The sequence below is a fragment of the Electrona antarctica genome, assembly GCF_951216825.1.
Source record: "Electrona antarctica genome assembly, chromosome: 21".
In the NCBI taxonomy this organism is placed as follows: Eukaryota; Metazoa; Chordata; class Actinopteri; order Myctophiformes; family Myctophidae; genus Electrona; species Electrona antarctica.
In genome coordinates this window covers 1,237,230-1,261,476 of record NC_136802.1, presented here as the reverse complement: position 1 = coordinate 1,261,476, position 24,247 = coordinate 1,237,230, and the positions used below count along the sequence as shown (strand labels likewise).

At 46.0% G+C, this 24,247-nt stretch overlaps 2 protein-coding genes across 3 annotated transcripts in view; both read left to right on the top strand.

The window, feature by feature from the left end:
- Positions 1-24,247, top strand: part of LOC306913784 (dolichyl-diphosphooligosaccharide--protein glycosyltransferase subunit STT3B-like) — a gene marked incomplete at both ends in the record, with an annotated part of 175,928 nt that overhangs the window by 99,709 nt on the left and 51,972 nt on the right. The window lies entirely within an intron of this gene.
- On the top strand, positions 4,645-18,396 carry faim2b (Fas apoptotic inhibitory molecule 2b). 2 transcript variants are annotated; one of them, XM_079490701.1, is made up of 10 exons: positions 4,645-4,718; positions 6,444-6,508; positions 8,821-8,874; positions 8,971-9,021; positions 9,517-9,556; positions 11,990-12,027; positions 12,345-12,432; positions 16,172-16,267; positions 16,745-16,798; positions 18,102-18,396. In XM_079490701.1, exons 1-10 carry the CDS (start codon positions 4,662-4,664, stop codon positions 18,249-18,251), a joined length of 693 nt encoding a protein of 230 aa, XP_079346827.1. In that variant the 5' UTR covers positions 4,645-4,661; the 3' UTR covers positions 18,252-18,396. The 2 variants fall into 2 exon arrangements, with proteins under 2 accessions (XP_079346827.1, XP_079346828.1); XM_079490702.1 differs by lacking the exon at positions 8,821-8,874.

Here is a 24,247-nt window from a genome sequence, read left to right as displayed (position 1 = left end):
AATAGAAGTCTATGTAGGAGAGCCTCCATTGGAATGAAGCCAATAGAAGTCTATGTAGGAGAGCCTCCATTGGACTGAAGCCAATAGAAGTCTATGTAGGAGAGCCTCCATTGGACTGAAGCCAATAGTAGTCTATGTAGGAGAGCCTCCATTGGACTGAAGCCAATAGTAGTCTATGTAGGAGAGCCTCCATTGGACTGAAGCCAATATAAGTCTATGTAGGAGAGCCTCCATTGGACTGAAGCCAATAGAAGTCTATGTAGGAGAGCCTCCATTGGACTGAAGCCAATAGAAGTCTATGTAGGAGAGCCTCCATTGGACTGAAGCCAATAGTAGTCTATGTAGGAGAGCCTCCATTGGACTGAAGCCAATAGTAGTCTATGTAGGAGAGCCTCCATTGGACTGAAGCCAATAGAAGTCTATGTAGGAGAGCCTCCATTGGACTGAAGCCAATAGAAGTCTATGTAGGAGAGCCTCCATTGGACTGACGCCAATAGTAGTCTATGTAGGAGAGCCTCCATTGGACTGAAGCCAATAGAAGTCTATGTAGGAGAGCCTCCATTGGACTGAAGCCAATAGAAGTCTATGTAGGAGAGCCTCCATTGGACTGAAGCCAATAGAAGTCTATGTAGGAGAGCCTCCATTGGACTGAAGCCAATAGAAGTCTATGTAGGAGAGCCTCCATTGGACTGAAGCCAATAGAAGTCTATGTAGGAGAGCCTCCATTGGACTGAAGCCAATAGAAGTCTATGTAGGAGAGCCTCCATTGGACTGAAGCCAATAGAAGTCTATGTAGGAGAGCCTCCATTGGACTGAAGCCAATAGTAGTCTATGTAGGAGAGCCTCCATTGGACTGAAGCCAATAGAAGTCTATGTAGGAGAGCCTCCATTGGAGGAGGGAGATGGGGGAGGAGCCTCCATTGGACTGAAGCCAATAGAAGTCTATGTAGGAGAGCCTCCATTGGACTGAAGCCAATAGTAGTCTATGTAGGAGAGCCTCCATTGGACTGAAGCCAATAGAAGTCTATGTAGGAGAGCCTCCATTGGAGGAGGGAGATGGGGGAGGAGCCTCCATTGGACTGAAGCCAATAGAAGTCTATGTAGGAGAGCCTCCATTGGACTGAAGCCCCATGAAGTGAACAGAGTTGTCGTAACTCTCTTACTCTATGGCTCTGGACATGTCTGTAGGGATGAGCTCACTGTGGCGGAGGACAGGGGGGGAGGGGGGGGAGGATCATCAGAGTTTAGAGGTGGATTAACCTCCTTTCTAAATGCGTTAGTGTAATCCTCTCGTCTGTGGAGACAGATTTAGAACAGCCATTGTAAGCAACAACACTTCATCCCCAACACACACACACACACACACACACACACACACACACACACACACACAGACTGACCCAATACCGCACCAGGAAAACACTAGAAGAAAATATTTTGTAACAGCAAATCTAATTATCTTTACCGCCCTTATCTTTAGCGCCCGACCACCGGCGTCATCTTCATGTCATCGTCCGCGGCAGCAGCACTGTACCTGGTGGAAGAACGAGGAGAGGAGAAAGACAACATGACGAAGGGGAAGGTACGGCCGTAGCGTTCTATGTTTTAATGTCCATTTGTGTTTAGTTCATATAAGACGAAGGGGAAGGTACGGCCGCAGCGTTCTATGTTTTAATGTCCATTTGTGTTTGGTTCATATAAGTTAACATAACTATTAGGGATGTCCCGATACACTTTTTTCGCTTCCGATCCGATCCCGATACCTACATTTCTTGTGTTATCCGATAACGATACCGAATACTGATACCAGTGTTGTGATCTCATGTTGTGTTTATAGCTATCTAGCTATATATCTCGTGTTGTGTTTATAGCTATCTATTATATCTCATGTTGTGTTTATAGCTATATCTCGTGTTGTGTTTATAGCAGACTCCTCACTCATAATGTGCACTTGGCAGTTTGGGCAACTCCAAAGCAAACTCCACATGTCCCAACATTGTATTTACCTGCCATAGTGTCGACCCCTTACCCCTGTGTGGGATCGCTGGTTAGACTGGCATATTCGCCGATTCCGATATGAGGGCTGATCCATACTTTTCCCCGATAGCGATACAGTATCGGGACATCTCTAATAACTATAATTAAAGGCATTTTAAATGTAATACAAATGTGACTTTTCAGTTTTCCAATTAAGAAATAGCAAGAAATTATTCAGGATTTCAATTCAGATAATAGCAAAGAATAGCCGATCTACAAGCTCAAAATGCGTCGCAGTGCGACGCGTTTTGAGCTTGTAGATCAGCTATTCTTTGTTATATGTGATGTGGCCCCTCTGGAGTGAGTGTGGAACTATAGTGGCCCTCTGGAGTGAGTGTGGAACTATAGTGGCCCTCTGGAGTGAGTGTGGAACTATAGTGGCCCTCTGGAGTGAGTGTGGAACTATAGTGGCCCTCTGGAGTGAGTGTGGAACTATAGTGGCCCTCTGGAGTGAGTGTGGAACTATAGTGGCCCTCTCCATCGTCAGATTAAGTTTCCCGCACCTGGCCTATTGTATAGTGTTGATTTTGACAGCAAATTTTTGATTTAGTTTTAGTCATAGTCTTTTGAATGAACTCTCATTTGTGATTTTGTCATGTTTATTTAGTCTTCAGATGTAGTTTTAGTCTAATTTTGGTCAGCTAAATACATGTCATAAGATTTCAGTCGACTAGATCTACAGTCGATTTGGTCGGCGCAACATGACGTGATGTCAGATTTTACATTTGGTTGCGTGCTGAAAATAGCCGATCTACAAGCTCACAACGCCCTTTCTGAGTGCAACACCAGAGCCGATCTACAAGCTCACAACGCCCTTTCTGAGTGCAACACCAGAGCGCAGCCAGACGTAAAATGACTTAAAATGACCCTCCCTAACATTTTTTGTCTAGGTTTTATTTATTGACGAAATTGTCAAAAAGGCAGTCGGCAAATAGTTTTCGCCATATAGTTTTAGTCGATGAAATTAACACTAGCACAGTGTTTACAGCCCAGAGGCCTCTACGCCTAAAACACAATAATAAACCTGATTAGCAAAGAACAGTTAGACAACAACGTTGGTGCATGTATAGATTTACACCTGACATGATTGTTGTTTAAAAAATAAATCGGGAACAGTTGAAACTACAGCATGAATGAACTATTCATTAATATTTTCTCATCAATTATTCCATTACCTTGTTTGATTAATCTAATAATCGAGAAGCTTTACGTTTATTTGTAGATTTATTATTTGAAATATCAACGAATCCATTAACCACATCCTGTAAGCCCTATTGTACTACTTTGTCACGCACACAATAGTGACGATAGCCGATCTACAAGCTCAAAACGCGTCTAATCGTGTCCTGTTGTGAGCTTGTAGATTCGCTATTATTAATTATTATGGACCCATTATTTGTATTAAAATGTTGACTATCAATAAACAATTAAATTGATTAGTTTGGCGAATCACAGCGCAGAATGGCACAGCTTCCTTCCAACGTGTCAGCATTCTGAGGACAGACTCCGCCCACGCATTCCGCTCACACGTTTCCTCCTCACGTTTTGAGGACGCGATGTCTTAGAATTATTAGTTAAGAATCATTACTAATATACTGTCACGTTGTTTACACTCTTCACAGGTCGGCAACAAGACGGACGGCGAGCCTCCAACCTATCAGGAGGCCACTGGCACCCCAGGTAACCACCCCTAACACTAACCCACCTATCAGGAGGCTACTGGCACCCCAGGTAACCACCCCTAACACTAACCCACCTTTCAGGAGGCTACTGGCACCCCAGGTAACCACCCCTAACACTAACCCACCTATCAGGAGGCTACTGGCACCCCAGGTAACCACCCCTAACACTAACCCACCTATCAGGAGGCTACTGGCACCCCAGGTAACCACCCCTAACACTAACCCACCTATCAGGAGGCTACTGGCACCCCAGGTAACCACCCCTAACACTAACCCACCTATCAGGAGGCTACTGGCACCCCAGGTAACCACCCCTAACACTAACCCACCTATCAGGAGGCTACTGGCACCGCAGGTAACCACCCCTAACACTAACCCACCTATCAGGAGGCTACTGGCACCCCAGGTAACCACCCCTAACACTAACCCACCTATCAGGAGGCTACTGGTACCGCAGGTAACCACCCCTAACACTAACCCTAGATTTAACTGTAGATTTAACTCTAGGGGAGCCCACAGGGATCAAACCGGGAACCTACCAGTTCCCTGCATAGCGGCGTGGTCTACCGGTGTGGCAAATCCATGTACAAGGGTCGTATTATAATCGGGGACTATAGAGACGATTTGACATTCAATGTTCTTTTTCCACAAATGAGTCTTGAAAAACGAGCGTCGTATTATAATCAGTCTTCTTATTTTCGGGACAATACGGTACTCATTACGCAGGATGTACCGTTTCAAATGAAGGCTATACAGATCTTTAGAACATATCAGATCTACAAGCTCACAATGCGTCCCATGGCGACGCGTTAGAGCAGATCTACAAGCTCACAATGCGTCCCATGGCGACGCGTTAGAGCAGATCTACAAGCTCACAATGCGTCCCATGGCGACGCGTTACTCCAGTAAATGTTCCGTTCTGTCCCGTCAGGATACGAGGAGATGCAGGTCCAGTTCTCCTGGGACGACGCGCAGATCAGGAGAGTCTTCATCAGGAAGGTACGGAACCACAGACCCCTAAACCACAGACCCCTAAACTACAGACCCCTAAACCACAGACCCCTAAACCACAGACCCCTAAACTACAGACCCCTAAACCTATAACTACAGACCCCTAAACCTATAACTACAGACCCCTAAACCTCAGACCCCTAAACTACAGACCCCTAAACCACAGACCCCTAAACCTATAACTACAGACCCCTAAACCTCAGACCCCTAAACCACAGACCCCTAAACCTATAACTACAGACCCCTAAACCTCAGACCCCTAAACCACAGACCCCTAAACCTATAACTACAGACCCCTAAACCTCAGACCCCTAAACCACAGACCCCTAAACCTATAACTACAGACCCCTAAACCTCAGACCCCTAAACTACAGACCCCTAAACTACAGACCCCTAAACCTCAGACCCCTAAACTACAGACCCCTAAACTACAGACCCCTAAACCTATAACTACAGACCCCTAACCCTATAAGACCCCTGAACCACAGACCCCTAAACTACAGACCCCTAAACCTATAAGACCCCTAAACCACAGACCCCTAAACCACAGACCCCTAAACCACAGACCCCTAAACCTATAACTACAGACCCCTAAACCTCAGACCCCTAAACTACAGACCCCTAAACTACAGACCCCTAAACCTCAGACCCCTAAACTACAGACCCCTAAACTACAGACCCCTAAACCTATAACTACAGACCCCTAACCCTATAAGACCCCTGAACCACAGACCCCTAAACTACAGACCCCTAAACCTATAAGACCCCTAAACCACAGACCCCTAAACCACAGACCCCTAAACCACAGACCCCTAAACCTATAACTACAGACCCCTAAACCTCAGACCCCTAAACTACAGACCCCTAAACTACAGACCCCTAAACCTCAGACCCCTAAACTACAGACCCCTAAACTACAGACCCCTAACCCTATAACTACAGACCCCTAACCCTATAAGACCCCTGAACCACAGAGCACTAACCCTAACCCTCAGAGAACTACACTTAGCATTTACAATGTAGGCATTTATCAGACACTCTTAATCCAGAGCGATTTACATTAAGCAAGAACAAAAAGCATCACATACATAAAGAAAAGTAGGGGTGCACGATTATGAAATTATGACGGATATCCGATCTCCGGTTATTTGCAGGGTCATATTCTGCCGATACCGATTCTGACTGATTCCGATATTATACAGAGGACCACAATGGAAACAAGCCTATATGGCCCTCCTATGTAGGGGCTGATTGGCCCAAAGCCTGTTAATAAAGTATCAATCAATAACATAGCATTATACTCTTTTCCAAGTGTCTGTTTTCACAACTGAATGAGACGAGTACACAAATTAAATGTAGAATTAGTCTGATTATCACATATTATCATATGTGATCAGATATAGGCTATACTGGGAAACGCGGAAGTGAACTGACACATTAGGGAGCGCTTGCTTTTTGTGACCATCATGTGTGTGTGACTGTGTGTGTGTGTGTGTGTGTGTGTATGTGTGTGTGTGCATGCGTGTGTGCGTGCGTGCGTGCGTGTGTGCGTGCGTGCGTGCGTGCGTGCGTGCGTGCGTGCGTGCGTCTGTTTGTGCGTCTGTTTGTGCGTCTGTTTGTGCGTGCGTGCGTGCGTGCGTGCGTGCGTGCGTGCGTGCGTGCGTGCGTGCGTGCGTGCGTGCGTGCGTGCGTGCGTGCGTGCATGCCCTCTAGGTCTATGCCATCCTGATGCTCCAGCTACTGGTGACGTTGGGAATCGTTGCTCTCTTCACATTCTGGTAAATATTACTCCAGTTTACAGTATTTATTTATATTTAAATGTTCTAAATCTACTGGAGGATTTATTCACATTCTGGTAAATATTACTCCAGTTTACAGTATTTATTTATATTTAAATGTTCTAAATCTACTGGAGGATTTATTCACATTCTGGTAAATATTACTCCAGTTTACAGTATTTATTTATATTTAAATGTTCTAAATCTACTGGAGGATTTATTCACATTCTGGTAAATATTACTCCAGTTTACAGTATTTATTTATATTTAAATGTTCTAAATCTACTGGAGGATTTATTCACATTCTGGTAAATATTACTCCAGTTTACAGTATTTATTTATATTTAAATGTTCTAAATCTACTGGAGGATTTATTCACATTCTGGTAAATGTTACTCCAGTTTTAGCTTCCCTGGCTCCCCGTTGTTTTTGAGGGGCGCTAGCCCCTCCTATAAACAGCTATAGTGTTTAATCAGTAAGCAGGAACTGGGATGGCAATGAAGGACCGGAAAGTCTGGCGTTGGCGTTGTGAAATCCATGATCTCGACCGCGGTCGAAAAATGAGGATGATGATCGTGTTTAATGTTTGTGTTATCTGAACAAACATTAAATGTCTTTGACAATGAATGGAAAATGTATGTCATGGAGTGTCTGAGCAAATCGGCTGGGTATGTCTGTGGGAACCCTTGGCAATGTTTTAGGATTGATTGAAAAATTCTATTACTTGTTTATAAACCTTCCTACCCAACCCCTCCCCCTCAGGTCAATGGTCTGGCACCTTCCTACCCAACCCCTCCCCCTCAGGTCAATGGTCTGGCACCTTCCTACCCAACCCCTCCCCCTCAGGTCAATGGTCTGGCACCTTCCTACCCAACCCCTCCCCCTCAGGTCAATGGTCTGGCACCTTCCTACCCAACCCCTCCCCCTCAATGGTCTGGCACCTTCCTACCCAACCCCTCCCCCTCAGGTCAATGGTCTGGCACCTTCCTACCCAACCCCTCCCCCTCAGGTCAATGGTCTGGCACCTTCCTACCCAACCCCTCCCCCTCAATGGTCTGGCACCTTCCTACCCAACCCCTCCCCCTCAATGGTCTGGCACCTTCCTACCCAACCCCTCCCCCTCAATGGTCTGGCACCTTCCTACCCAACCCCTCCCCCTCAATGGTCTGGCACCTTCCTACCCAACCCCTCCCCCTCAGGTCAATGGTCTGGCACCTTCCTACCCAACCCCTCCCCCTCAGGTCAATGGTCTGGCACCTTCCTACCCAACCCCTCCCCCTCAATGGTCTGGCACCTTCCTACCCAACCCCTCCCCCTCAGGTCAATGGTCTGGCACCTTCCTACCCAACCCCTCCCCCTCAGGTCTTCAATGGTCTGGCACCTTCCTACCCAACCCCTCCCCCTCAGGTCTTCTTCAATGGTCTGGCACCTTCCTACCCAACCCCTCCCCCTCAGGTCTTCTTCAATGGTCTGGCACCTTCCTACCCAACCCCTCCCCCTCAGGTCTTCTTCAATGGTCTGGCACCTTCCTACCCAACCCCTCCCCCTCAATGGTCTGGCACCTTCCTACCCAACCCCTCCCCCTCAGGTCTGGCTCAATGGTCTGGCACCTTCCTACCCAACCCCTCCCCCTCAGGTCTTCTTACTGCTCAATGGTCTGGCACCTTCCTACCCCCCCCCCCCCCCCCCTCAGGTCTTCAATGGTCTGACACCTTCCTACCCAACCCCTCCCCCTCAGGTCAATGGTCTGGCACCTTCCTACCCAACCCCTCCCCCTCAGGTCTTCAATGGTCTGACACCTTCCTACCCAACCCCTCCCCCTCAGGTCTTCAATGGTCTGACACCTTCCTACCCAACCCCTCCCCCTCAGGTCAATGGTCTGGCACCTTCCTACCCAACCCCTCCCCCTCAGGTCTTCTTACTGCTCACAGTGCCTACAATGGCAACTAAACGCTGAAGCAGCTTTCTGCTTCTATGGACCGACAGCCTGGAATAAACCCCCATGAAGACAGGCAGCCTCTGTAGATGTCGCTTTAAAGAACAGCTCAAGACGTGTTTCTTCACTCTTTTAGATGTTTTAATTCTCTGTGTTGTCCTCATTGTTTTTGCTTGATTCACTGATTGTTTTGCTCTTATTTTAATGTTTTATGCTTCTTCTTTATTGCTTTGTAAAGCGTGTCTTTTCAAAGACGTGGCGGACCCCCTGTAGTAACTCTGAGGACCCGCTAGGGGTCCCGGACACCCTGTTCAAGACCCCTGCAAATAAGAGTATGACTGACTCTCTCTCTCTCTCTCTCTCTCTCTCTCTCTAGTGCACCTGTGAGGTTTTATATACAAACTCACCCCGGCTTGTATTCACTTGCAAAGTAAGTGAGGTCACGTCGCTATATGCAAATTATTATTAATAATGTATTAATTATTTTAATCACTAATCCCCCCCCCCCCCCCCCCTCTTCCAACAGTCTAACGTTCCTGGCAACATACATCGCTTTGTCCTGCTGCGGAGATCTGAGGTAACATTAGGAACTAGATAAAGTGGCACAGGTCTCCACCAGGGCAGTTCAGGTTGTGGCCTCCTGGTGGCGCTATAATAGGCCAATGCGAAAAGGGTGCCATTTCTTCTTACGCCTTGGATGGCAATTGGATGATTTCAGGCACACTGTTCCAAAAATGGGTTTTGCTAAAATCCACCTGTTGGTGGCGCTATAACAGGCCAATGTGAAAAGGGTGGGATATATTCCTCAGTCTAGTAGGAGAGTCTGTGAAAGATTTCACGTAAATTGCACGCTGCGGCAAACAGCAACATATAAAACATATAAAATGAAGGATTTAACTTATTTTCCATTCCATATCGCTACACCTGGTCTAAGGATACATGTGTGTATTCTCTGTGTTCATGTCAAGATGCAGGTTTATCCATGTGTTCAAATATAGTGTCCATGTATTTGTGTATCCATACCATAATAATACATAATAATAAACCTCCGTTTTCCTTTCATTTTTCACAGGAGGCAACATCCCACTAACATCATCCTGCTGGTTATCTTTGTGAGTATGAAAACAGTATGAACAATGGGAACATTGAATAACAGTATGAACAATGGGAACATTGAACAATGGGAACATTGAACAATGGGAACATTGAATAACAGTATGAACAATGGGAACATTGAATAACAGTATGAACAATGGGAACATTGAATAACAGTATGAACAATGGGAACATTGAATAACAGTATGAACAATGGGAACATTGAACAATGGGAACATTGAATAACAGTATGAACAATGGGAACATTGAACAATGGGAACATTGAATAACAGTATGAACAATGGGAACATTGAATAACAGTATGAACAATGGGAACATTGAACAATGGGAACATTGAATAACAGTATGAACAATGGGAACATTGAATAACAGTATGAACAATGGGAACATTGAATAACAGTATGAACAATGGGAACATTGAACAATGGGAACATTGAATAACAGTATGAACAATGGGAACATTGAATAACAGTATGAACAATGGGAACATTGAACAATGGGAACATTGAATAACAGTATGAACAATGGGAACATTGAATAACAGTATGAACAATGGGAACATTGAACAATGGGAACATTGAATAACAGTATGAACAATGGGAACATTGAATAACAGTATGAACAATGGGAACATTGAATAACAGTATGAACAATGGGAACATTGAATAACAGTATGAACAATGGGAACATTGAACAATGGGAACATTGAATAACAGTATGAACAATGGGAACATTGAATAACAGTATGAACAATGGGAACATTGAACAATGGGAACATTGAATAACAGTATGAACAATGGGAACATTGAACAATGGGAACATTGAATAACAGTATGAACAATGGGAACATTGAACAATGGGAACATTGAACAATGGGAACATTGAACAATAGGAACATTGAATAACAGTATGAACAATGGGAACATTGAACAATGGGAACATTGAATAACAGTATGAACAATGGGAACATTGAACAATGGGAACATTGAATAACAGTATGAACAATGGGAACATTGAACAATGGGAACATTGAACAATGGGAACATTGAACAATAGGAACATTGAATAACAGTATGAACAATGGGAACATTGAACAATGGGAACATTGAACAATAGGAACATTGAACAATGGGAACATTGAACAATAGGAACATTGAATAACAGTATGAACAATGGGAACATTGAACAATGGGAACATTGAACAATGGGAACATTGAACAATAGGAACATTGAATAACAGTATGAACAATGGGAACATTGAACAATGGGAACATTGAATAACAGTATGAACAATGGGAACATTGAACAATGGGAACATTGAACAATGGGAACATTGAATAACAGTATGAACAATGGGAACATTGAACAATGGGAACATTGAACAATGGGAACATTGAACAATAGGAACATTGAACAATGGGAACATTGAACAATGGGAACATTGAATAACAGTATGAACAATGGGAACATTGAACAATGGGAACATTGAACAATGGGAACATTGAATAACAGTATGAACAATGGGAACATTGAACAATGGGAACATTGAACAATAGGAACATTGAATAACAGTATGAACAATGGGAACATTGAACAATGGGAACATTGAACAATAGGAACATTGAACAATGGGAACATTGAACAATAGGAACATTGAATAACAGTATGAACAATGGGAACATTGAACAATGGGAACATTGAACAATGGGAACATTGAATAACAGTATGAACAATGGGAACATTGAACAATGGGAACATTGAACAATGGGAACATTGAATAACAGTATGAACAATGGGAACATTGAACAATGGGAACATTGAACAATGGGAACATTGAACAATAGGAACATTGAACAATGGGAACATTGAACAATGGGAACATTGAATAACAGTATGAACAATGGGAACATTGAACAATGGGAACATTGAACAATGGGAACATTGAATAACAGTATGAACAATGGGAACATTGAACAATGGGAACATTGAACAATAGGAACATTGAATAACAGTATGAACAATGGGAACATTGAACAATGGGAACATTGAACAATAGGAACATTGAACAATGGGAACATTGAACAATAGGAACATTGAATAACAGTATGAACAATGGGAACATTGAACAATAGGAACATTGAACAATGGGAACATTGAACAATAGGAACATTGAATAACAGTATGAACAATGGGAACATTGAACAATGGGAACATTGAACAATAGGAACATTGAATAACAGTATGAACAATGGGAACATTGAACAATGGGAACATTGAACAATGGGAACATTGAACAATGGGAACATTGAATAACAGTATGAACAATGGGAACATTGAATAAGTGTGTTGCTTCAACACACTTAGGTATTTATTGTATTGCATTGTAAAATATTATATTTATTGCAATCACACTTTTTTTTTTCCTTCAGACTTTGAGCTTGGCTTTCATTATGGGCTTCATGTCAAGGTAAGTCAACAAGACGTGTGTGTGTGTGTGTGTGTGTGTGTGTGTGTGTGTGTGTGTGTGTGTGTGTGTGTGTGTGTGTGTGTGTGTGTGTGTGTGTGTCATTGCAATTCAGTTCAATTCAAAGTGTTTCTTTCATACTGTCTTTGTCAATAAAGACAGAGCACGATACACACACACACACACACACACACACACACACACACACACACACACACACACACACACACACACACACACACACACACACACACACACACACACACACACACACACACACAGAGAGAGAGAGTATAACAGTGTGCTCTCTCTACCAACAGTTTCTACAACACCAAGTCGGTGATGCTGTGTGTGGGAATCACAGCTCTGGTGTGTCTGTCGGTCACCCTGTTCAGCTTCCAGAGCAAGGTCAGCTTTTATGTCTACATATTCATATATATATATACTTTTATATACGGCTTTTGTCCCACAAAATGTCCGCAACACAAACGTTAAATGCCATTGAATGCAAGTGGATGGAGGAGAAATCCGGTGCCGTCTCTATTCATATATCAAGGTCCTCAGTCACACGTCTCATATTTACCATCGACAGTGAAAGGAGAAATTAGGTCAAATGTCCCGCCAAATATGCTGTCAATTTGTGATGGACCAGTATGAGATGATGCATGATGATGTACGATGATAAGAGCGCCCCTCACTTCACACGGGTGTGATTTTTTATAAAACTCTGACCCGTGTTCAGCTTCCAGAGCAAAGTGAACATTTATCCAGTGGCAGCGCATGGAACTGCAGGCTGCCTTAATTAGTGTGTCAGATTTATAGATTTTGGGGCATAAATAATATAGTAGGCCTAGACGCTTTTATGATGTCACCATATGGGCCACATACTGTACATACTGTACAAAACAAAAATAAAATGAACAAACTGTACAACAAACGAACTGTCTGGAGGGCAAAGGGCAGGTGGTCTAGCACCACTTGGTGTCTATCTGTGCACGCCCTGCATTTATCTACTGATTTATCACGTCATGTATCACTTCAATTTCCATATCATTTATTAATCTCTTAACATTTCAAACTATATCATATTGTTTCTGTCGGCCAGAAAACTCTCATCTCCATATGTTAACTTTTTCTTCGTAAATCAACGTCCTACAAAATACACCACAGCGTCACACCACTGACCACAGCGTCACACCACTGACCACAGAGTCACACCACTGACCACAGAGTCACACCACTGACCACAGAGTCACACCACTGACCACAGAGTCACACCACTGACCACAGAGTCACACCACTGACCACAGAGTCACACCACTGACCACAGAGTCACACCACTGACCACAGAGTCACACCACTGACCACAGAGTCACACCACTGACCACAGAGTCACACCACTGACCACAGAGTCACACCACTGACCACAGAGTCACACCACTGACCACAGAGTCACACCACTGACCACAGAGTCACACCACTGACCACAGAGTCACACCACTGACCACAGAGTCACACCACTGACCACAGCGTCACACCACTGACCACAGGGTCACACCACTGACCACAGAGTCACACCACTGACCACAGCGTCACACCACTGACCACAGAGTCACACCACTGACCACAGAGTCACACCACTGACCACAGGGTCACACCACTGACCACAGAGTCACACCACTGACCACAGAGTCACACCACTGACCACAGAGTCACACCACTGACCACAGAGTCACACCACTGACCACAGAGTCACACCACTGACCACAGAGTCACACCACTGACCACAGCGTCACACCACAGCGTCACACCACTGACCACAGAGTCACACCACTGACCACAGCGTCACACCACTGACCACAGCGTCACACCACTGACCACAGAGTCACACCACTGACCACAGAGTCACACCACTGACCACAGAGTCACACCACTGACCACAGAGTCACACCACTGACCACAGAGTCACACCACTGACAACAGAGTCACACCACTGACCACAGAGTCACACCACTGACCACAGAGTCACACCACTGACCACAGAGTCACACCACTGACCACAGAGTCACACCACTGACCACAGAGTCACACCACTGACCACAGCGTCACACCACTGACCACAGAGTCACACCACTGACCACAGAGTCACACCACTGACCACAGCGTCACACCACTGACCACAGAGCCACACCACTGACCACAGTCACACCACTGACCACAGTCACACCACTGACCACAGCGTCACACCACTGACCACAGAGTCACACCACTGACCACAGCGTCACACCACTGACCACAGAGACACACCACAGCGTCACACCACTGACCACAGAGTCACACCACTGACCACAGAGTCACACCACTGACCACAGCGTCACACCACTGACCACAGCGTCACACCACTGACCACAGTCACACCACTGACCACAGCGTCACACCACTGACCACAGCGTCACACCACTGACCACAGAGTCACACCACTGACCACAGCGTCACACCACTGACCACAGAGTCACACCACTGACCACAGAGTCACACCACTGACCACAGCGTCACACCACTGACCACAGAGTCACACCACTGACCACAGCGTCACACCACTGACCACAGAGTCACACCACTGACCACAGCGTCACACCACTGACCACAGAGTCACACCACTGACCACAGAGTCACACCACTGACCACAGCGTCACACCACTGACCACAGAGTCACACCACTGACCACAGCGTCACACCACTGACCACAGAGTCACACCACTGACCACAGCGTCACACCACTGACCACAGAGTCACACCACTGACCACAGAGTCACACCACTGACCACAGCGTCACACCACTGACCACAGAGTCACACCACTGACCACAGCGTCACACCACTGACCACAGCGTCACACCAAAGCATCGTCAACTTAGTAGCAGCAAAAGTAGCAGATCTACAAGCTCGAAATGCATGGCTTCACACCGCGTTACAAGCTTGAGAATCTGCTACTTTTGCTAGTTTGTTTGGAATTTGAAATCCTGAACAGTAGCACTTTTGGAATATGAGGTTAATTTCCACCCGACAGACAAGACAATATAATCGTGTTTCAGGTGGACTTTACGTCGTGTCAAGGCGTGCCGTTCTGTGTTTCAGGGTGTTAACAGGGTGTTTAACAGGGTGTTTCAGGGTGTTAACAGGGTGTTAACAGGGTGTTAACAGGGTGTTTCAGGGTGTTAACAGGGTGTTTAACAGGGTGTTTCAGGGTGTTTAACAGGGTGTTTCAGGGTGTTAACAGGGTGTTTCAGGGTGTTAACAGGGTGTTTAACAGGGGGTTTCATGGTGTTAACAGGGTGTTTAACAGGGTGTTTCAGGGTGTTAACAGGGTGTTTCAGGGTGTTAACAGGGTGTTTCAGGGTGTTAACAGGGTGTTTAACAGGGTGTTAACAGGGTGTTTAACAGGGTGTTTCAGGGTGTTAACAGGGTGTTTCAGGGTGTTAACAGGGTGTTTAACAGGGTGTTTCATGGTGTTAACAGGGTGTTTAACAGGGTGTTTCAGGGTGTTAACAGGGTGGTGTGTGGGTGTGTTTCAGGGTGTTTAACAGGGTGTTTCAGGGTGTTAACAGGGTGGTGTGTGGGTGTGTTTCATGGTGTTAACAGGGTGTTTAACAGGGTGTTTCAGGGTGTTTAACAGGGTGTTTCGGGGTGTTTAACAGGGTGTTTCAGGGTGTTAACAGGGTGTTTCAGGGTGTTAACAGGGTGTTTAACAGGGTGTTTCAGGGTGTTTAACAGGGTGTTTCAGGGTGTTAACAGGGTGTTTAACAGGGTGTTAACAGGGTGTTTAACAGGGTGTTTCAGGGTGTTAACAGGGTGTTTCAGGGTGTTAACAGGGTGTTTAACAGGGTGTTTCATGGTGTTAACAGGGTGTTTAACAGGGTGTTTCAGGGTGTTTAACAGGGTGTTTCAGGGTGTTAACAGGGTGTTTAACAGGGTGTTTCAGGGTGTTTAACAGGGTGTTTCAGGGTGTTAACAGGGTGTTTAACAGGGTGTTTCAGGGTGTTAACAGGGTGTTAACAGGGTGTTTAACAGGGTGTTTCATGGTGTTAACAGGGTGTTTAACAGGGTGTTTCAGGGTGTTAACAGGGTGGTGTGTGGGTGTGTTTCAGGTGGACTTTACCTCCTGTCAGGGCGTGCTGTTCTGCATGTGTATGAGCATGTTGTTCTGTGCCATCGCTCTGTCCATCCTCGTTCCTTTTGGATACGTAAGTTCACCTCATCATCTTTTACCAGCTGTGTTTAACACTTTACACACCGCTCCTGATTGGAACTCCATTGCACGAAAATCTGCCTTAAAATAGTGCCATCGTTTGTCATAGTGTCGATAAATATACACCAACAACAACAACAACAACAACAACAAGGGAGAACAGCCCGACATGGAAGCTGCCATGACACCCCGTAGCCAATGCATTGAGAAGTTGTTTTGGTGGGGGGTGGGGGTAGGGGGGGGGGGGGGGGGGGGGGGCTGTCTGTCTGTCTGTTAGTCTAAACATAGAGAGCCTCATATACACTTACTGTAGGTCTCTGAGTGGAAAACGGATTAGCCTCTCGTAATCTTTTTAAGGTAATCTATAAAAGTGCAGTGTCTCCTGTAGGCCACTTTATACGCAATGCTTAGTAATGCCTTTCCACTTGTTTCATTGGTTACAGTGCTTAGTAATGCCTTGTTTTCCCCTCAGATACCCTGGTTACACGGCATCTACGCTACGATGGGAGCCATGCTCTTCACTCTGGTGAGTGAGGGATTAGCAAGGGAGGGAAGGGTAACTATATCCTCACACTCACTCCAGAGAGCCACTATAGTTCCACACTCACTCCAGAGGGCCACTATAGTTCCACACTCACTCCAGAGGGCCACTATAGTTCCACACTCACTCCAGAGGACCACTATAGTTCCACACTCACTCCAGAGGGGCCACTATAGTTCCACACTCACTCCAGAGGGCCACTATAGTTCCACACTCACTCCAGAGGGCCACTATAGTTCCACACTCACTCCAGAGGGCCACTATAGTTCCACACTCACTCCAGAGGGCCACTATAGTTCCACACTCACTCCAGAGGGGCCACTATAGTTCCACACTCACTTCAGAGGGCCACTATAGTTCCACACTCACTCCAGAGGACCATTATAGTTCCACACTCACTCCAGAGGGCCACTATAGTTCCACACTCACTCCAGAGGGCCACTATAGTTCCACACTCACTCCAGAGGACCACTATAGTTCCACACTCACTCCAGAGGACCACTATAGTTCCACACTCACTCCAGAGGACCACTATAGTTCCACACTCACTCCAGAGGACCACTATAGTTCCACACTCACTCCAGAGGGCCACTATAGTTCCACACTCACTCCAGAGGACCACTATAGTTCCACACTCACTCCAGAGGGCCACTATAGTTCCACACTCCCTCCAGAGGACCACTATAGTTCCACACTCACTCCAGAGGACCACTATAGTTCCACACTCACTCCAGAGGGCCACTATAGTTCCACACTCACTCCAGAGGACCACTATAGTTCCACACTCACTCCAGAGGACCACTATAGTTCCACACTCACTCCAGAGGGCCACTATAGTTCCACACTCACTCCAGAGGACCACTATAGTTCCACACTCACTCCAGAGGACCACTATAGTTCCACACTCACTCCAGAGGGCCACTATAGTTCCACACTCACTCCAGAGGGCCACTATATTTCCGTGGTCTTTCTCCCTCTTTGGGGTCGACAGTGGCTCAGTGGTAGGTCGGTAGAGCCAGTTCGATCCCTGTGGGCTCCCCCAGAGTTAGTGTGGAAGTCCTTGAGCAAGACTCAGTATCCCTAATTGCTCCTGATGTGCAGGTTGGTGCCTTGCATCGTTTCTGCCGCCATCGGTTTGTGAATGTAATGTAGGCCTACAATCTATGTAAAGTTCTATATGAATCCACCATTTACCATTCTCTCCTCTCCTCTCCTCTCCTCTCCTCTCCTCTCCTCTCCTCTCCTCTCCTCTCCTCTCCTCTCCTCTCCTCTCCTCTCCTCTCCACAGTTCCTGGCGTTCGACACTCAGCTCCTGATCGGGAACAAGCGCTACACTCTGAGTCCAGAGGAGTATGTTTACGCCACGCTGAATATCTACCTGGACATCATCTACCTGTTCAGCTTCATGCTGGCCTGCTTCGGAGGCGGCCGAGAATGAGATAGTTTTAAGGAATATTATCAGTATAATGTCAAAGAATGTTCTTCACCAATGTGTCTGTAAAGGTGTCTACTAACACGTCCCACATTGGTTTATATTCAACCACCCTAGGGGAATTGTTGACAGCTGCTGAAAGTTGGGGTACCATCAACAACCATTATACCATAGGGGGTTTTCATCATTCTGAATCAATTCCAAGCATTAGTTTTGCCCGAAAAACACTCCTTGGGTTAAAAACGGCCATAGACACTTGCCCAAATGTGCCTTAATGTGCACATTTGTGATGACGGCTATGGCCTTTTTAAGCCCAAGGAGTGTTTTTCGTGCAAAACTAATGCTTGGAATGGATTCAGAATGATGAAAACCCCCTAGTTTGACATGTCACATGCTACTTAAAGCATAATGAAATTTAGTTGGTACCCCAACTTTCAGCAGCTGTCAACAATTCCCCTAGGGTGGTTGAATATAAAGTATAAACCAATGTTGGATATGTTAGTAGACACCTTTACAGACACATTGGTGAATACAATTCTTGGTAAGACATTTATTCCCAGATTGTATTAATATCCTCTGACTAAAACCACCGTCTGTCCACTGTGTGTCTCTTTCATTCAAAGCAGAGCCATAGAGTAAGACAGAGTTACGACATTGAGGGGGCAGAAAAGTGAGCAGTGCTCGAGCAGCACTGTTCCTGCAACCTGGATGGAGAGGGACAAGCTGGAGTTGGAAATACATCGTTTTCAACGAAGGCGGCGCAAATATCAGCAATCATAGGCAATGTGTGCAACATGACAACTGTTTTAAAGTATTGTACAGTGACAACTAAAGTCTCTGTAATGTTTATGTTGTACTATTACTAAAAAATCACACCCGTGTGAACTGAGTGGTGTAAGGTCTTATATAGACTGATCAGCTGTGGTCTGACGTAATGTCTGATGTAATGAAATCACACCTGTGTGAACTGGGTGACCATAGCAACCATGCTCATGTTTTGGTACGAACAGACAGACAGACACGTAAACTAACAAAGCCAGTTGTAGGAGTGGTTTACACCACTGTCAGACCAGTCTGAAGTGAGTGGTGCAACAGTGCCCCCTATTGGTACTCTAAACATAGGGACATAGGGACGGACATAGGGACATTGCTGTTCCTTGGATTGGTTGCACGACTCAAAAACAATTTAAAATAAGAGAATTTAAGATCATTAAAGCTGGGCTGTTGCCCTGAGTCCAGTGCATTCTGCCAACCTCCGGTCCAGGACTTTATTGTCACTCTTCGGCCAATAGAAGTCTATGTAGGAGAGCCTCCATTGGACTGAAGCCCCATGAAGTGAACGTAGTTGTCGTAACTCTGTCTTTACGGCTCTGGCTCAAACCACATGAACCATATTAGCGCCCCCTTCTGGAGGGCGAACGTTTGGTGTAAGATATATCCCCCGTCTACGAACTTGTAGATTGCAGATGGGGGGGACGGGGGGACGGGGGGGCAGCTATGGCAGAAAGTCATACTGTGTTATCAATTAAACAAATGTTATTTTTGATATAGAATCTTTCACATGGTATATTCTCTCTTTCTTTTTTACATATTATATTCCCTAAACTCTATTCTTTTGCCGCGACAAAAGGGCGCAAGAGCCGGAAATGTATTATAATCTATTTATTTATGTATTTTAACCACTAAAGCAATGCTGTATATTGTATAGTATACTTTTTCAATAAAACAAAAGTTCAATTTGATCTACTGTAATTGTTGACTGGCGAAGGTTTCTCAACACTCACTCCATGAACGTCACCCGCTAGAGCAGGGGTGGGGTGCCCCCACCTTCACCCGCTAGAGCAGGGGTGCCCACACCTTCACCCGCTAGAGCAGGGGTGCCCACACCTTCACCCGCTAGAGCAGGGGTGCCCACACCTTCACCCGCTAGAGCAGGGGTGCCCACACCTTCACCCGCTAGAGCAGGGGTGCCCACACCTTCACCCGCTAGAGCAGGGGTGCCCACACCTTCACCCACTAGAGCAGGGGTGGGGTGCCCACACCTTCACCCGCTAGAGCAGGGGTGCCCACACCTTCACCCACTAGAGCAGGGGTGGGGTGCCCACACCTTCACCCGCTAGAGCAGGGCTGCCCACACCTTCACCCGCTAGAGCAGGGGTGCCCACACCTTCACCCACTAGAGCAGGGGTGCCCACACCTTCACCCGCTAGAGCAGGGGTGCCCACACCTTCACCCGCTAGAGCAGGGGTGCCCACACCTTCACCCGCTAGAGCAGGGCTGCCCACACCTTCACCCGCTAGAGCAGGGGTGCCCACACCTTCACCCGCTAGAGCAGGGGTGCCCACACCTTCACCCACTAGAGCAGGGGTGCCCACACCTTCACCCGCTAGAGCAGGGGTGGGGTGCCCCCACCTTCACCCGCTAGAGCAGGGGTGCCCACACCTTCACCCGCTAGAGCAGGGGTGCCCACACCTTCACCCGCTAGAGCAGGGGTGCCCACACCTTCACCCACTAGAGCAGGGGTGGGCACACCTTCACCCACTAGAGCAGGGGTGCCCACACCTTCACCCACTAGAGCAGGGGTGCCCACACCTTCACCCACTAGAGCAGGGGTGCCCACACCTTCACCCGCTAGAGCAGGGGTGCCCACACCTTCACCCACTAGAGCAGGGGTGCCCACACCTTCACCCACTAGAGCAGGGGTGGGGTGCCCACACCTTCACCCTCTAGAGCAGGGGTGCCCACACCTTCACCCGCTAGAGCAGGGGTGGGCACACCTTCACCCGCTAGAGCAGGGGTGGGCACACCTTCACCCGCTAGAGCAGGGGTGCCCACACCTTCACCCGCTAGAGCAGGGGTGGGCACACCTTCACCTGCTAGAGCAGGGGTGCCCTAGAGCAGGGGTGCCCACACCTTCACCTGCTAGAGCAGGGGTGCCCACACCTTCACCCGCTAGAGCAGGGGTGCCCACACCTTCACCCGCTAGAGCAGGGGTGCCCACACCTTCACCCGCTAGAGCAGGGGTGCCCACACCTTCACCCGCTAGAGCAGGGGTGCCCTAGAGCAGGGGTGCCCACACCTTCACCCGCTAGAGCAGGGGTGCCCTAGAGCAGGGGTGCCCACACCTTCACCTGCTAGAGCAGGGGTGCCCACACCTTCACCCGCTAGAGCAGGGGTGCCCACACCTTCACCCGCTAGAGATAGATAGATAGATAGATAGATTTTATTTCGGTCCGTACAGGAAAAAGGATTACATACAGACGTACATACATTAATATCCACTAATCACTAGTGGTACCGAAAAGGTGAAGGCAGAAGCCGAAGCTTATTGCGCCTACCCTTTATGAACATAACTCAAATTACACTAATCAGAGAATGTTGTCAGACATGGATTTCATTAAAGAGAAAAAAAAACAACTATAAGGTTCTGGCCATTGATTGTGAGAAATCTAAGAAATCTAAGCCGGGCTTAGATTTGGCCTATATTATGAAAAAATAAAAAATAAATAAAAAAACAAACAAAAACAAACAAATGTTTTTAAATAGGAAGAACAAAACAAAAAACAAAGACAAAGATACCCAACAAAGGTTTAACTAAACATTTGATTTTGGGTGAAATCACAGGGGTTAATCACAATGGAACAGAGGGCAGGGGTGCCCACACCTTTTTGACTCAAGGGCCATTTTCAAAATGACCAGCTCAACAAGATCTACCCACAAACAAAATGATGCCATTGCTGAAATGTATTTGTTTTAGTACCTGAGAATGCATCGCGGCGCTAGTAAGTATACAGTAGTAAGACATATTAACACAAACACACTTGGAATGGGACATGGAGGGAACATTTTAATAAGCCTATCTCACAGAATTTCCCCGCCCCCCTAAATACGCCCCCTTTCGGGGTTAGTGGTGATAGCGTGACGTCACTCCATAGACGCTACATGTTAACAGAGGTTATTTAAGAAGTCTACAACTTTTGTTTTCTCAAGGTAAGGTTTGTTCTATCTGCTCGACCTGATTTACCATCTTGTTTGCTTCATAATAATATTGGTCTGTCACATTTTGACATTAGAAAATGTACTTAGATTCTCCAGAGAAAAAAACGTGTAAATGCCCATGTTAAAGTCACCACTATTTACCGGAAGTGGGCGTGAAAAACGGGCTGTGAGATTTTTTTTTTGTATAACAATCGTATAACAAAAGTACCGGTATTGCATTGTGGGTTTGAGATATTTCAATGAAATATATTTTTAGGACCATGATGTGATCTATACCTGCACAGCCTTTGTGATCTACTGGTAGATCAGCTTTAACCCATTCAGGACGGGAACCCCTTTTGGTGTTTTAACTAAGCATTATGCTATACTTTAGTTATTGAAAAATAGCAGATCTACAAGCTCATAGCGCGCCACCGAGTGGCGCGCTATGAGCTTTTAGATCTGCTATTTTTTGAAAAATCGTGAAAATGCAGCACAAATCTTGTGAATATGAATTCTTTCAGAAGACTTTTTTTTGTATTTCGACGTCAGGGCCTAAATGGTGATCTACCTTTTGGGCACCCATGCGCTAGAGCCTTCATCTAAATACATGTTCTATTTAAACCACTCTGAACGGGAACCCCTTTTGGTGTTTTAAGCATTAGCCTATGTTGAAAAATAGCAGATCTACAAGCTCGTGCCGCGCTATGGGCTTGTAGATCCCACTCCTTACACCTTACCTTACCTGACCTGTCACACTGCCTTCCTCCTGTGCGTGCGTGCGTGCGTGCGTGCGTGCGTGCGTGCGTGCGTGCGTGCGTGCGTGCGTGCGTGCGTGCGTGCGTGCGTGCGTGCGTGTGTATGTGCGTGTGTATGTGCGTGCGTGGCTTTAGGCTACAGGTACTATTCCAGAACTATAGCGTGACTAGAACTGCAACGTGAACCTTCAACCTTGACATGGATATTTTGAAGTCATTCAGAATATAATCTTTAAGCTATTGTGATAAACATTAAACTCCCAACCTGACGTAACCTGAACTGAGGTGTTTACTAGGCCCTGAGCCTAAATATATACTCGTATACTCTGACCTTCTCCTTATTAAAACCTGTTTGGTGAATTCTTGTGATATTCTCTGGGGTGGAGACACCTAGTCTGGTGGGATTCTGTCTCCGGGGCGAAGTGTCCTCAAGTGTCTGTTGTTCTTTGGTTAAGAGTAAAGGTTGCAGGATACAAGCTTATTGGTTTGGTTAAGAGTAAAGGTTGCAGGATACATAAGACTATAGGGATGGAGCTCGAACCCATGTTTCTATGTCAGTGGTGAACCTTTTTCATGTCAAGGACCCCCAGAATTATCTCTATTGGGCCACGGACCCCCATCTGAAAATATGTACTTCCAGGGACCCCCCCAGAAGCCAAATTTTAGTTAAAAATGTTCGCTCCGAAATATATATTCAAAGATTTGCACCACATTTTCACGACCTACAAGCTCGTAGCGCGCCACTCGGTGGCGCGCTACGAGCTTGTAGGTCTGCTATTTTTCAATAGCTAAAGCATAACATAATGCTTAAAACACCAAAGGGGGTTCCCGCCCAAAATGGGTTAATATTATTTTATTGGTAAAAAGGTCAATTACCTTCCGTTTGTTAGAAAAGTACTGTAGTTGAAGGCCTAGTAAAATATATGGTTCTGTTCAGAATTTATTATCTCCCATTTTTCCACAAAATAATATAAAATGCTCGATAAGCCTGATCGATAAGGTGCTCGTTATGAATAAAACATTAAAGGGGCATTCCACTCATTTTCAACATTTTACTATGTCATTAATATACCTTAGAACTGTTGTGTGGACATAATACAAAAGTTCCCCCATTCTGTGTTTCCTAGAACTGGAGATCTGAAAAAAATCATTAACATGGTGAAACACATCTTGAAAGATGTGTTAATGATTTTTTTCATAGTTCTAGGAAACACAGAATGGGGGAACTTTTTTTATTATGTCCACACAACAGCTCTAAAAGGTATA

Coding starts and splice junctions, on each gene's coding strand:
- faim2b (XM_079490701.1), top strand. CDS start 4,662: ATGCAGGTCCAGTTCTCCTGGGACGACGCGCAGATCAGGAGAGTCTTC. Junction 6,509..8,820: donor GTTGCTCTCTTCACATTCTG/GTAAATATTACT, acceptor CTCTCTCTCTAG/TGCACCTGTGAGGTTTTATA. Junction 16,268..16,744: donor TCCTCGTTCCTTTTGGATAC/GTAAGTTCACCT, acceptor TTTTCCCCTCAG/ATACCCTGGTTACACGGCAT.